The following is a 13,783-nucleotide window of genomic DNA, read 5'->3' as shown; positions in this document are numbered from 1 at the left end:
GGTAGCAGCTGCAGATGGTGCCAGCATCCACGGCCGCATGTTTGGCCGCTCTAGGCAAGTGTGATTCAGACTCTACATGAATGTATCTCCAGAAAGAACAGACTGTCACATGGTGGAAAGCGTTAATGTATATCTTTCTATCTTAGTCCAAGGCACTCTGATCAGTGTGACAGACAATTCCGTAAACTTTAAACGTTCATGTGCTGGGTGGTTCCCATTAGCTGTGTTCTGTCTAATCATTGAGAACCCTTACCACCATCACCAAGCACCGTGAACGAATGAGTGGTACATTGCTTGCTGCAAGCAAAGAATTAATTAACAAATGAATCAATGAGTGAAATGAATGAAAACGACGAACCTGCTTCGCTTCTTCAGGTGTCCCCTGTGGTGGCACAGATGGCGAGTTCTTGTTCAGGCCCCGGGTGACTGCCTCGTACTCCTTGGCAACGCGCCGCGCATTCATGTACTCTCGACTGCGGTCGGAGATCATCTTCTCCGCAATGAGCATGTTGATGCCCTGCACCCAGTTGCACCAAACACGGTTACTTTCCACTGCGAAATTCCACACGGACTTCGGACAACTACCAAATGTTGGTCAAAAAGGGAAAGAGAAATATACAGTGCAAAAAAATTTTTGTTAATATATGCTGGGAATGTGGCATAGGTTCATCTGCCCAGTTTTGTTGACAAAGACCAATATTGGAACGATAAAAGTCAGAGACTTTAAAAAGACACACTAACAGCTTAGAGGTTCCTTGTTCGTCACATGTAGTCACTGGCTATCAATGATATTATACAAGTTGTGAAGACGCGTCGCTGGTCAGCAGCATCGCCAACACTCGGCGTGCTGGGTTCTGCTTGGCTCACTCGCCTCACACTGCTGGTCGCTGGCATCTTTCTCGACAGTGCTGTGCCCTGACTCGCTGTGTTTGTTCATAGAGTCACCACAGGAACGCACCGCCAATAAACCTCTTCTCAAAGTCATTGGCAACTGAATGCCTGTTTTGTGTTATTTCTGCTATGCAATCTGTTCATGCTACACAATTGGATTTTTCTATATGACAAAATAATTGCCTCTTTAAAGAAAAGCACTTTGTGTGCCCTCCAACCACATCCCTCAGTAAACAAAGCTCCTGATGTGCGGAACACACGCCTGATCTCCTAGAGTTCCATTTAAAGAGAGTCCACTGCATGCATTATGCATACATTCTTTTTCTGTCACCCTTACGCAAAGGTTACCCTAATCCGAAATGAAAACCACTGGCGCTTCGAATACCCTTCAGACACGTTAAATGTTTTTCAAATCTGCAAAAGGCATGTAGATGCTCAAGCTCTTTTGAACCTTATAAAAGCCTGTAAAATTTGGAACAAACAAATGTTTAGACGCATGTACCAAGGATCAGTTGAGATGTACCACGAAGCACATTTTAAAGTTTGCCATCGCACAATGTAAAGTTGCCACATAATCTTACAGAAAGAGTAACTTCGAAGAGATGAGCACAGCATCGCAACTGATCAAAGAACATAACTACGCAAAGAGCCATTACAAGTCAAGCAGAACTAGTCGTGCAGCTGAATTGAAATGCTAAGAAGCGCATAAGCGTCATGGCCTTGCCAATGCCTGCGGGACGTGCCATGTGCTGCGTCGTACCTGTTCGTAGTTGATGTACTCCTTCCATAGTTGCTCGATGTTCATCATGGGATTGATGATGCCTCGCTGGTAGACCTTGCGTACGGCGGTTATGCGCTGATTCTCTGCGTACGACCCCACTGCCTCCCTGCGTAGCGAGAGGACGGCCAGTGATGACAGGGCGTCTTACTTTGTCACAGAAGCCCTCTTCACTGTTGATGCAAAACGTATAGGTACACTAAAGGGCAACACGCCAAATGTGGGCCTCAACTTCAAGCCATGACTTGACATAACGTCATTGTCAACGTCATCTTAATGCCAAATGTGAACAAGAATCAAAGAAGCGCAATGTGTATCTAGGGCATCATCTCAGGCAAACAGCACACAAAGAACAGGGACAGAAGAATATAAGAAATGACGAGACAAGCGCTGACTCACAATGCAGGCATATTTATTGAAACGTAAACGAATTATATAACCAAAAAAAACACTAGTGCAAACAACTATATCATTAGCAGAGGTGTAATGTTACTTCTTTCGAAATAAGAGTAGCGATGTGGGTGAACTTGTTCCAAGTTCAATTCTGAAACCCAATGCGCTAAGGCGTGAAAAGAAAAGAATGTAGGACTGGCAAGTTGAAGGCATGATGCCTCATATCGTAATCACCGCTCACAAACAACTGTTACAACAGCAGCAAACCATGAAGCTTCAGGCCATTCGTATAATGCACTAATGTTACAGAATCCCAGAATATGAGAGACGCGAGTACAACACAGCCAGTCATGGTGAATTTGGCAAGGATAATTGACAATCAATTAGCTAAGTTCAATGTCACAACACTGTACCACCAGCTCTTGCACATGCACACCCAGAACAATTTCATAGACCCTATCATGTACATCAGCAGTTTGAAACATTCCAAAATTGTAAATAATTCCTCATGAGTGCACAAGCAAGCATGAGGATTCTCTAAATGAAATACACATTAATTTTGTGTTTTACATGCATAGACCCCAATATGATTGTGAGGCACACGGCATGTTTACCCTAAATGAGAAAAGTACATCATACATGCACTAATGTAACATGCGCAAGATAAAGTAGAGAGACAACAGTGCCGCCCTCTGGCTCCTGCGACTGACGCTTACACGCTCTTAAGGAAGTTGATGTAGTCACTCCAGATGGGGTACGAGAGAATGTCCATGCCCATCTTGTCGAGCGCAAAGTCGTATGCCTGCGCCATCTTCTCCCTGTCATCAGCAACGAGAGGAGCAAGAAAACATGTAACACTGCACGTGATGCCTTAAAAGACACACACAACTGAACACAACAGGTTCATGACAAATTCATGCGAAGATTAAGGATCGCAGCGATCAGACGTCGTCAAGCAAGGAATGTCACCAAAGGTGTCATTTTGACAGCAGGGGGACAAGTCCCTTTACTGAAATGTTGACTCCAGCAACAATATGACGTCTCATCGCGCAAGATCCGGGGGATGCACATGTCAACATGTCATTATCATGCCAATATAGTTTGTTCCAAAGCTTCCACGTACCTGTAGGTTGGCAAAGATCCCTTGGTCTCCTTGACGTATGTCAGGTAGCACCTCCACAAGTCGATGTTGAGGACCTTCATGAGGCAACGCTGGAACAGCTGTCGACAACAAACGCCGAGTCACCACATTTCACTCTCTCCATCGCATCCCAAGTGGGGCATACTAGCATGGAGCCAGTAGTTAAAGTTGCAAGTGAAGCTGTTAAGACCAGCCAACTGGCTGCTAGAGCTGGGAAACGCATTACCTGCACGACTGGATAAGATGCCGAGGCTGCTGTCATCGACTACAGCAGCCCAACATTTACAGAATTTGCATAACTGTGAGAGCCAACGTTATCTTCTAATTTCAATGATTTAACAAAACTGACATTTAGGAGTCAAGATTCCCCTTGGGTAACAGTGCAAGACAGAGAAAGTCAAAAAGGGTATAAGTGACAGAGGAGGTGCTGAATTTTTGTAACTGTCCGGTTACTTCCTACACTCTTTGTCCTCAACCGTCTCGCACATTTCGGTGACACCATATCAAAGCCAACTTTTTTTTCAAGGCAGTGGCATCTCCCCATAACTACATTTTGATGGCCAAGTCTTAGTTCTAGATCCCACCGACGTAATTTGAAGAGTCAAACATCTTTATAAAATAAACCTTCATTATAAGCATATGTTTGTTACATGCTGATATTGGCTGTAAACATTTAAAATTTTGTTATTCCAATAACTTTCTGGACGCATGTATTAATTACATCAAGGTTGGGCTGCATTGCCATGGTGCACTCCACCAATCTGGCTCCCTGCTCATCCTTGGTGCGACTTCAACATTTATGTCAGAATGTACAAAGTTATTATGAAATTGCAACATGGTTGCTTAAGAAAAAGGGTGCCCATGTTATGCCTCCTTGGTGGCCACTTCAAGCACCAGTTTTTGGTAGAGTCATGTGAGCTAGTTTTTAATTCGGTTCTTGTTAACAACTTCCCCTTCCAATACTCCGTCTCCTAAAAAAAAAAAAACTGCACTATTACTAATATTACTAAGTTACTAATATTAATAACATTAGTAACTTTACTTTAACCAATATAGCCATAGATATGCGCAGAGGTCTCCATTGGGGTGTGGGGGACAGGCGGGGCGCTCAACCCTTGTGTACATGCCTATGGATAAAATATTCTTGTTGGGAGTAAGCATAAAATATGCCTATTTTTTAAACTCTAATATTGTACACGAAATTCATCATTTGAACACCTCTACTACTTTCATAAAGCTGTGTTCTACGTGTGAAAAAAATAAACCAAGTTACACCATTGCAACTACTTTTGATTTGAATTTGTGGCTTATCAATTACAAGGAAGTTCTGTTTATGAGGAATTTCATTTCAATCTGAGAAAATTTTTTGAAGATCTCTTGGGACTGATAGCGTAATCCTGCTCCTTGAGTTGAATTACCTAATGCAGCATATGTTACTTGCACGAGAAATTGAAATATACTAGCGAGTGATTATCAGTTTCATTAACTGGTTTCGTCACATCAGAATAAACAAACTGGAGCTAGTAAATTCTTGAGGCCGACCCATTCTATAACAGCGGTGTGGTCCCTGTTACTGTGAAGAGCAAGTTAATATATTCAACAGGGTTTGTTGCTGAGCTAGTTGGTTCATTACTTGAAGAAAAACTGTTATGGCGCAAAGAGGAGGAGGACAAAGCGAAGACATGAACTGACAGACATGGGGGCCAACTTCCAACTGTTTATTATCAGAAACCACACCAATTTATATAGGCTGCCGGACAAGGTCATCTCACAAAAGGATCTCATCTCATAATATATTTACTCCATGCTTTCCTTGACATTAAATTCATACCTTGATGTAACAAACATGGATATAATGAAGCAAATACAATTCAATTCAACTAAGCCATAGTTTCCTTTAGTAAAAGGAAAAGAAAGCTAAAATAAATTTGAAATGTTTCTAGCCAATACCAACAGGTACCGAAGATATGCTTATTATGAACATATGATATAAAGAATGCATTTTCATGTCAGATCCGACACTCAAAGTTTGACCAGCACGACTGGGCGCAGACAGAGTAGAACACGCACACACACACACATACAGCGCTGTGTGTGTGCATCTTACTCTTTCTGCATCCTGTCGCGCTGTTCAGACTTAGCATGACCAACCAACTAGCCCGCCAACACACTTTTGGCAGATGTGACAACATTACAGTAAGTAGCGGTCGTCCTGTGTGCTTCTTTCTCTGTCCTTGTTTTTGTTCCGCTATATTATGTATTTAAGTCAAGACCAACTAGCCCAAATTTCAGCTTTAACTGTAACAATTACAGTAAGGTTTGACTGTGCATTGTCATTTTATCTTAATGCCTCTTCCAAGAAAGCATTTCATGTCATTAGTGCAAAGCACGCAACCCCAGCACCTATAGCCAAAAAGTAGATTGGCATGGCAGAAGAAAATGCCATCTGCACCGCTTGCGTTGCTTGTCAGATGTGGTGGGCCTCACTGCTAACGTTTTGATGCTTTGATTCACCACAGCGATGGAAACTAGAAAACAGCCCACAGCCTTATTTGGACTCCTTAGCAATCCCTCGGTATCACACCAGTTTCACTCAAAACTAGCTTCCATGATCACAAGCCAACTAGACCACGAATCTATTCCCAGCTATGCTCCTGCTAGCAACCCATAAAGCGGTGTAGTCGAACAAGTGGAGCGGCGACCACCTACCTTTTCAACTCTCTCGAAATTTCTTGACTTCATCTGGAGATGTTGCGCCGGGAAGGAAAACACAGTGCAGCAGGAGTTACACACAGAGAAAGATAGACGGAAAAACAGGTACAGATATTCTAGCCCGCTTTCTCTGTAAGCTGCTAAAGAAAACACTGTGGGACCAAGTGCCATGCCAGGGAACACACCTCAATCATTGCGAGATGGACCGGTAACGATTAACACCACTTTTCTTTTGTAATAATTAATGATAGATGAATGGATTATTGTTATTTATTACTATATTAATTTATTTAAATATACGTTACAGTCCTCATGGGGAGCAATGAGCAAGAGGGACATTGCAGAACAAAAGACTACAAAAAGAATGACGCATGAAAGATGCAAAAATTTACAAAAATGTGCTTGCAAAACAGAGTTCCAAATAAGGGAATACTGAGAATATCCATAAAAAGAAACTGTTCGCGATAGCATACAAAACGATGCATTCCCACCCATTAATGAAAAAAAATGATATAAAATGCATTGCTCCTGCAAACAATCAAATGTATATGGCTTACACCACGGTGCACAGCGCCACAAGAAAAAAAATTTAATCTAAAATGTATCTGTAGAAATTTTGCTATTTTCTCTTTCTGTAACGAATATTTTTCAACCCTTTCATAATGAAATCCTCAAACCCTCACAGGAGCCGCACACAACTTCATGCGTCATATTCTAATACAACCAATTCAGCATATATGTAAAGCGCTTTGCGTTTGAAGCCCAGCTTCTCGTTACACCATGGAAACCCAAGATGGAAGTCACCAACGACTCATGTGCGACGTAACCAAGTTAAACTTCTGCAGTGATCACAGGTGACACCACAGCTGTGTCACACATGATGATTTATAGCACACCTGGAAACTGATGCCCCAAGATTACTGTCAACTGTGTAGAGAATTCCTCACCAGGCATTCTTGAAAATTTAGATTATCTAAATGGAAGTTTCAAAGTGTTGCTCTGAAAGTATCATAAACGAGGTCAGCTGGCAGCAATTCATGCTTCAAGAGCAGTGCTAGATCTGGAAATCAGGTGTGGAACAAAAGGAAGGCACACGATGACAGACTAAGATCTGTCCACCGTTCTTTTGTGCGTTGCCTTAAATCTTTCGCTTCGTCTCAGCTCTAGCACTAAACTTATTACAGTCAAATGTCGTTAAGACAAACTGTCTCCGGGACCATAAATTAGTTTGTTATATCCAATATTCGTTGTAACAGTAGAGATCAAAATTGGCAATCTGTCTCGCGCGATAATCCTAGATACAAAAACCCATCATTATAGGCTACCAACCCAAATGAAACAATCTTTACATGTCTGCTTGTGGCACCTCAAGCTAAATAGGCCATTATATGAGAAGGTCTACGAGAACGAGGTCTACGAGACATGAGAATATATGCAACTTTTAAAAACCACATTTTTAATCTCACAATTACAAAAAAAATGTCGGGGTGAATTGCCTTTCAATTTTTATTTCGATTTTTATGCTAGAATTGTGAGCCATATGCGAACCAAATATTTCTTCGTTATAGCCGATATCGTCGTGGCTATCGCTTTCTGGTTTCTATACAAAAAGAATGAATGTCACTGAAATGAAACGTGCCCAACCAAGGTTCGAATTTAGTTTGCTAAAACTGATCATTCGCTTTATCAGTGTTTGTTATAAATAGGTTTACATGTTATTCTATCAGTGTCATATTATGAGAACCTTTTAAATAGGTTTAGAAGCAGCAGAGACAGACTTGAATGCAATGCTGCAAGGAAATGCACGAGGAGGTCAACTACCCTACCAACTGTAGTCTAGCAGCCTTCTTTAGCAGCAACAAGAGAAAATTCTTTCCGCGTCTTCTCTCGCATCAGAACTGAAGTCCCACTTGCTGTCGTGACTTCACCACGCTTCTTTTTGCTGAACACGGTTTTTTAGGAAGAGGTTTTGCACATCCTGCATTTTGCAAGGATCGCAAGATTGCCTTTGCAGCTGTTAGGCTGCTCTTACACCACAGGCATTGCTGCGGGCAATGTGTTCTTCATGCGCAGTCCTGTAATGTTATCACTACTGGTGCCGGGAGCGGTTACACTAGGAACGTACAGGCTTCTGTTTCATTTGTCAAGTTTTCGCAGTGCATGTTCGTGTAACACTTTGTAGGTGCCACTGTAGCCATGCGATCTAGCCTGCTGAGTGGTGCTTCAACTTGAAGCACAACAGAGAAATTAAAAGAAAAACACAAAACTGCTTTGTGTCAACATGCCAGTGTTTTTTCACTGAAAGGGCTTCTAACATACGAAGCTAGGATGGGGGCTTTACCCACTCAACAGCTCTTACGATAGCATCATTTTATTCACTGTTGTGTTGTTTACTGTAACCAGGAACAAATCTTATTCTCATTTGTGGACTTTCCATTCAAGCGAAATACATCCTATCACTTTCTTCCCCTTTTCAATGCAAGAGAATAGGTAAACGGCATCAGCATGTGAGAAACGCGGATTGATTTGTCCCTCACACCGGGCACAGGCTGCGAATTTTTTCACTAAATGTAAATGCACATGTTTTAAGGACCAGTTAGTAATGAAATGAGGAACTGCAGCATACTAAACTTAGAGAACGGTTAATGAAATTAGAAATCTTTTAAACAAAGAGCAAGTTGGGCCACATGATGAACTTGGCAACAGTTTGAGCACAACACAAGTTGACAGTGTTGCTAATGCTACTACATTTACAAGGTGCCCCAGCTGTCAAACATCAAGCTTCAAAATATACCATTCTACGTGATGTTGCACATTGTTCAGTCTCATTGACAAACTGTTAATAATTTCTCAGTCCCGAGGAGCCAATTAGCTAATTAGAAGTAATTAGCTAAATATTTAATTGTACTTCTGTTTAGTCTATTTTCAGGCCTCACTGAATTTCTCTCTTTGCTGGATAAAAAGCAGACACCCTATACATACCTTAAAGGAAACAACCCATTTTGACATTTTTTATGATTCTCTACAACTCCATAATTATTGCATTGATGATTAGCAGGCTAATTACTTTTAATAAGAGAACATAGGGAACAAGAGCTTAATGGTTGCTCCTCATGTGAACTTCAACGAGCACGTTCATCTTAATCATGTAAAATTATGCCTTTTTTTCTCCTCTTCATGAACATTTCAAACCGTCTGCAGCTCCCCCCTCCCCCTCCCTCCCTGTACTGCTCTTTTGGTGATATGCATATTGAATAAATACATAAATTCTTTATTAATAGCTTGTGCTATATACTAGAGGTGACTGTTTGTAACTTGTGTCAAAAAAGATGCCAAATTTATGGCTATGACTATGCTATACATGCTTATAGACAGCCCACACATTCCTGCAGGTCATTACTCTGTGTATATCGTGTGTGAAGCTACTCCCTCGAATAATGTAATGGTTTACTTGTTCGGTTGCCTAGCAACTGGAGTCATAGGTCGGCAAACTCACTCTTGAATCGACTCACTCAGATTCACTGGAACTCGGATCATTCCGCGAGGCTGAGTGAGTTCGTGTAAGTAATGTTATGGCGTGTTTGATTCCGTGCGAGCCCGATTGAGAAAATTTTTAGTGAGAGCGAGCCTGACTGAGGAAAATTTTGGCAAGTCTGAGTCTGAGTGAGCCCCCAGCGCATAAACTCTCTCTCGAGTGAGTCCGAGTGAGCTCCACTTTTTTGACGACCTATGGTCCTATCTACTCATCTTCACCATTACTATCAGCTCACCTCTATACCGACGTATACTCACACATATTTCAACGCACTAGTGTTCATATGCCACCTCAATATCTATTGATCAGAGACTTGACCGGCCCCTGCAATCTCTTTCACGGGAACCTCTTGATAAAAATATCTCGCGCTAGTTATGTCCTTCACTAAGAAATGCCTTACTGGATTGTAACCACTGATAACTCCTATTTGAAGGTACGAGACCAAAAGGCATATTATAGAACACTGATTATGTGAGATATTGACGTTAAACAGCATGGACACCATGATCGAGAAAGCTAATTAACGCTAACACACTCATGAGTTGACTCACTCAGACTCAGATGGAGCCATGAGCCTGAGTTGAGCGAGTCCCAGCGAGTAATACTTTGGCGAGCTTGAGTCCGAGTGAGCCCTGAACGCAAAATATATTTCCTGAGTGAGCCTGAGTGAGCTCCACATTTTTTGCCGACCTATGCCTGGAGTACTTTTCTTCCTTCTTTAAGGCCATACGTAAATGTCCGCGAGAGCTGTAATAACTATGACAAGGTCCTGTACTGTGTTTTTCGCGCTGTTTTGCAGTCATGAAGCCATACCAAGCTCCGCCCCATGACCTAACGCAAAATCTAATCTTATTTTCTTACAACTGCATAATCATTACAGCACAAATTTAAGTTATTAAATTAATGTGTACATCTGCCCATAGCTGGCAATGCCATATTGCTCCATGTTCAAGTGAGTGAGTGTTGTTTCATTTTTTTTTCCGTTTCTTTTTATTCTTCCCGAGATATGCTGATGCACATTCGAAGCATCTGAATCAAGAGTGCAAAGCCACACACTCAAGAAAAGATATACCAACAGGATGAACTATTATAGGTTTTTAATGCATCTGTTTATGCTAAACATTCTACAGTTCTGGTTAGCAGTACGTTGCTTCACAGTGCAGCTGCAGCATAGTATGTTCTGCATTAGACGATGGCCCAAAGTCACCTGCCACTGTCAGTGACATTCCAAGCAGTGCATGCTTGCCAAACATGCTTGTGCCTTTGACGTCGACTCTCAGTGAAAGCACATGGTTTTGTTGGGAAGGGCATGTGCTTCTCAATTTAAAATTCTTCCATAATCACAAGTCAGAGTTGTTTAATAAGTAATGCACATGCTGTCCTCGTTCATGTGCCATGCCTTAACTAGTGAGAGGCCCTTTAAATATTATCATCAGTGCCACGTTGCAAAGTCGCTTCAAGCCAGGACAGACTTTAGGCAAATCTGTGCCCGCTACCTACCATTCTCATGTTGGTTGAACTGCCTATACTTGTAGGTCCCGTAAATTCACGCCGCAAATTTCTTTGCGGCGTGAACTAAGGAAATGTTGTCTAAGGGTCCCCACTGAATGTTTCCGTGGGGACAAGATTTTTACACCACTTCAACTGAAAAGCCAAGCATTATTGAAATTTTTGTTCCAGTCCATCTGTTAATGCAAGGTATGCTAAAAATGCGACCTGTGGTATACAAAACCTGGCATGGCACTTGGTTACCATTTCTGACATTTGTCCGGCTGTATGAAAAAAAAGTATGCATGCAAGTGACATCCAAAAAGCATGCTGGCACATCAATCCAGTATGCCCCCAAAATGTTTTGAGCCAACACTGAAACAGGTAATGGATGTGGTGGTACACGTGTAATAAGAGGCAAATTGCACACACAGAAGTGAATTGAACCGTTTTTGAGTCGCACATAAACAACATTTCAGTATGACCTTCAGTTTGTCCCAAATGTAAGCTTGACCCCTTTTTCAAGGTAGCTGACAGCTCTGCACAAACACTGAGCAACACTCAACGTTAGCTTCTGCACACTTGCAACTAGTCAAATGCTTTTACAACAAAGCATTTTGGATATTCACAATGCTCCATTATATAAGTCTCTTCATCATTAAGATCTTTCACAACAATTTTCACAGCACGGGTAGAATGCAAGGTATCTTTCACTATACAGGGCCTTTTGTTGCAGAGGTATTCAGCTGTATTCACCAGAACAGACAAAGGAGACTCGGACTTAAAGGGACATTAAAGGTAAATAACAATTTATGTCAGAGTGAAAGCTCAATGTATGACAAAGTCTAAAACGGCAATATTATCAACAGCAGTGCCCTACTTACCGAAAAATTAAGCTAAATGTGTCACACGATGAGCGCCACGAGCGGCACATTTTGGAAATGATCCCGATGACGTGAGAGAGTTCGACTACAATTAATCACTCGTAATGAAACTAGCTCCAATAAAAGGAGAACCTTCCGTGCATCAAGAGACGTAATAAAATGCTGCTTGTTCGTTTCTGTTTGATTCATGGAAAAAAGAACCTCTTTGGCGTTGCCATGGGGAACGGCGCGCGTGGTTCAAAGGTTCCGTTTTCGCCGAACTGCGCTTCGCCCGGTGCCCTGCTTCGCTCATGCAGTCGCATCTCAGTGGTAGTTTCAGTAATATGTACTGCTGCGTATGTTTTGCACGCTCGTGAAAGTCGCTCTGACAGAAAGTTCGACAAAATGTCGCATACATGTGATGTTGCCGGATGCCCGAATGGTGCACACCGCCAGTGCACGCCGCCGCGCAGTAAAGAAGGGCAACGTTGGGCACGGCAACAGTGACATGAGAAAGACCGCTTTCAGGCGGGTGATTTGAAGTGCCCTAACGCGATGCGGACCGCTAAAACATGATTTTATTTCAAAATAAGCACTTCCTTGGCACAAAAGTAGCACTATGAGGTTTGTGGACCGCTATTTCAACAATCAACGTCGACTTAATATTTGCCTTTAGTGTCCCTTTAAGGACCCTTCTAAGACTTGAAATACGCAATGCAGCGAGTCTAATGCCTTTGAAGAAATGTATATTGCCATAAAATATTACTGCAGTTGAATCCTTGAGGGGCAGCATAGGAATCACAAGACAATGCAGCATAGACAACGCAGCATAGGAATCACAGGACGATGCATGCTGTCCTGCAATTTCTATTCTGCGTGGTCTTCTCCAGACCTTTTTACATCACGAGTCAAAATGGTTCACCCAACTTTCCATTGTGCCGTTATCAACTATGCATTTCAAGCCCCCACGCGCCGTGTTGAAAGGCTAGAATAGAAGGCACTCAGAGATGCGCGGTGTTTCCCGAAATCATGCGGATGCCCCATACCGTCACATTCTGCTCAAATGGCTCTGTCAGAGCCAAGGCAATGTCGTGGCTTCCACTGCTGGCATGAATGTTGTGCACATAAATTAGCAGCACTAAGCAATTGTGTACGAGCTATGCTGCAGCGAAAAATGGGCAAAATTTATTCAGTTTTTTTCTTCAGACACTCACGAACATCGTGTTTCTTGTGTTTACATCACATTCCTAAATCTTACCATCACTTTCAATGTTTTGCCTTCAGGTGAAGTGCATTCTCTTTAGAAAGAACCAAACACAAATAACGGTGAAATTATAGTAGACATTTACTCTATGCCGTCACGAACCCACAAGGTTGAGATGGCACCAATGATGAGGTATTGCTGCAATCAATAGCACAAGACCAGACGTCGCACCCAGGAACCTTCATCGATCGTTGGGGTGTCTCTTGTGAGGTAGGTATCTGGCAAAGCTGCCCAAAAGCAATAATGGATTGGCTAAGACAGGATACATTAGCTATCACCAATTTTCCATTTCAGAGTAATCCCATACACAAGTAATTTGCGATTAACAACAAGCGTCCAATGACTGGAGCCTAGGTGCGTCCATTGCCTGAGGTCAGCAGAAAGATCAAATGGCAAGTATGGAAACTAGATGCTCCCTTTGCAAGCTCTACACGTACTGTGAACCATGAGCATAACTTCCAAGATATCCACACCTCTATGCACTTGTCTGAGCATATTTGCTCATCAAGCTCACAGGGTGGTCTAGTGTGGCAGAGAAAATTATAAGCAAACTGTAGTTCAGAAACGACATTCCCTTTAGCAACATTGTAGATGACCTAAACAAGTGAGCGACTGAGCCAGCAAAGCTTGTACTATTTCACAGCCTGACAAAGGAAAAAGTTCAGTAGAGGTGGCTGTAAAGCAGTGCATTGACTTATGCCAAGGCCGAGAGCCATTG

The 13,783-nt window shown here is 42.2% G+C and overlaps 1 protein-coding gene across 1 annotated transcript in view; it reads right to left on the bottom strand.

Annotated features, from left to right (window-relative positions):
* Positions 1-253: 253 nt before the first annotated feature.
* LOC119376517 (cleavage stimulation factor subunit 3) overlaps positions 254-13,783 on the bottom strand; it is a gene marked incomplete at its 3' end in the record, with an annotated part of 37,457 nt that continues 23,927 nt past the window's right edge. Inside the window, exons 3-7 of the mRNA XM_037646318.2 lie at positions 5,913-5,945; positions 3,186-3,283; positions 2,779-2,880; positions 1,652-1,778; positions 254-517 (exon numbers count right to left, since the gene is read on the bottom strand). Of these exons, the coding sequence (XP_037502246.2) occupies positions 254-517; positions 1,652-1,778; positions 2,779-2,880; positions 3,186-3,283; positions 5,913-5,945 (624 nt within the window). The remainder of the gene's footprint in view (positions 518-1,651; positions 1,779-2,778; positions 2,881-3,185; positions 3,284-5,912; positions 5,946-13,783) is intronic.

Source organism: Rhipicephalus sanguineus, unplaced genomic scaffold (assembly GCF_013339695.2).
Source record: "Rhipicephalus sanguineus isolate Rsan-2018 unplaced genomic scaffold, BIME_Rsan_1.4 Seq125, whole genome shotgun sequence".
Classification (NCBI taxonomy): domain Eukaryota; kingdom Metazoa; phylum Arthropoda; class Arachnida; order Ixodida; family Ixodidae; genus Rhipicephalus; species Rhipicephalus sanguineus.
Note: the sequence above shows the minus strand (reverse complement) of the source record. Positions and strands in the feature narration are given on the sequence as shown.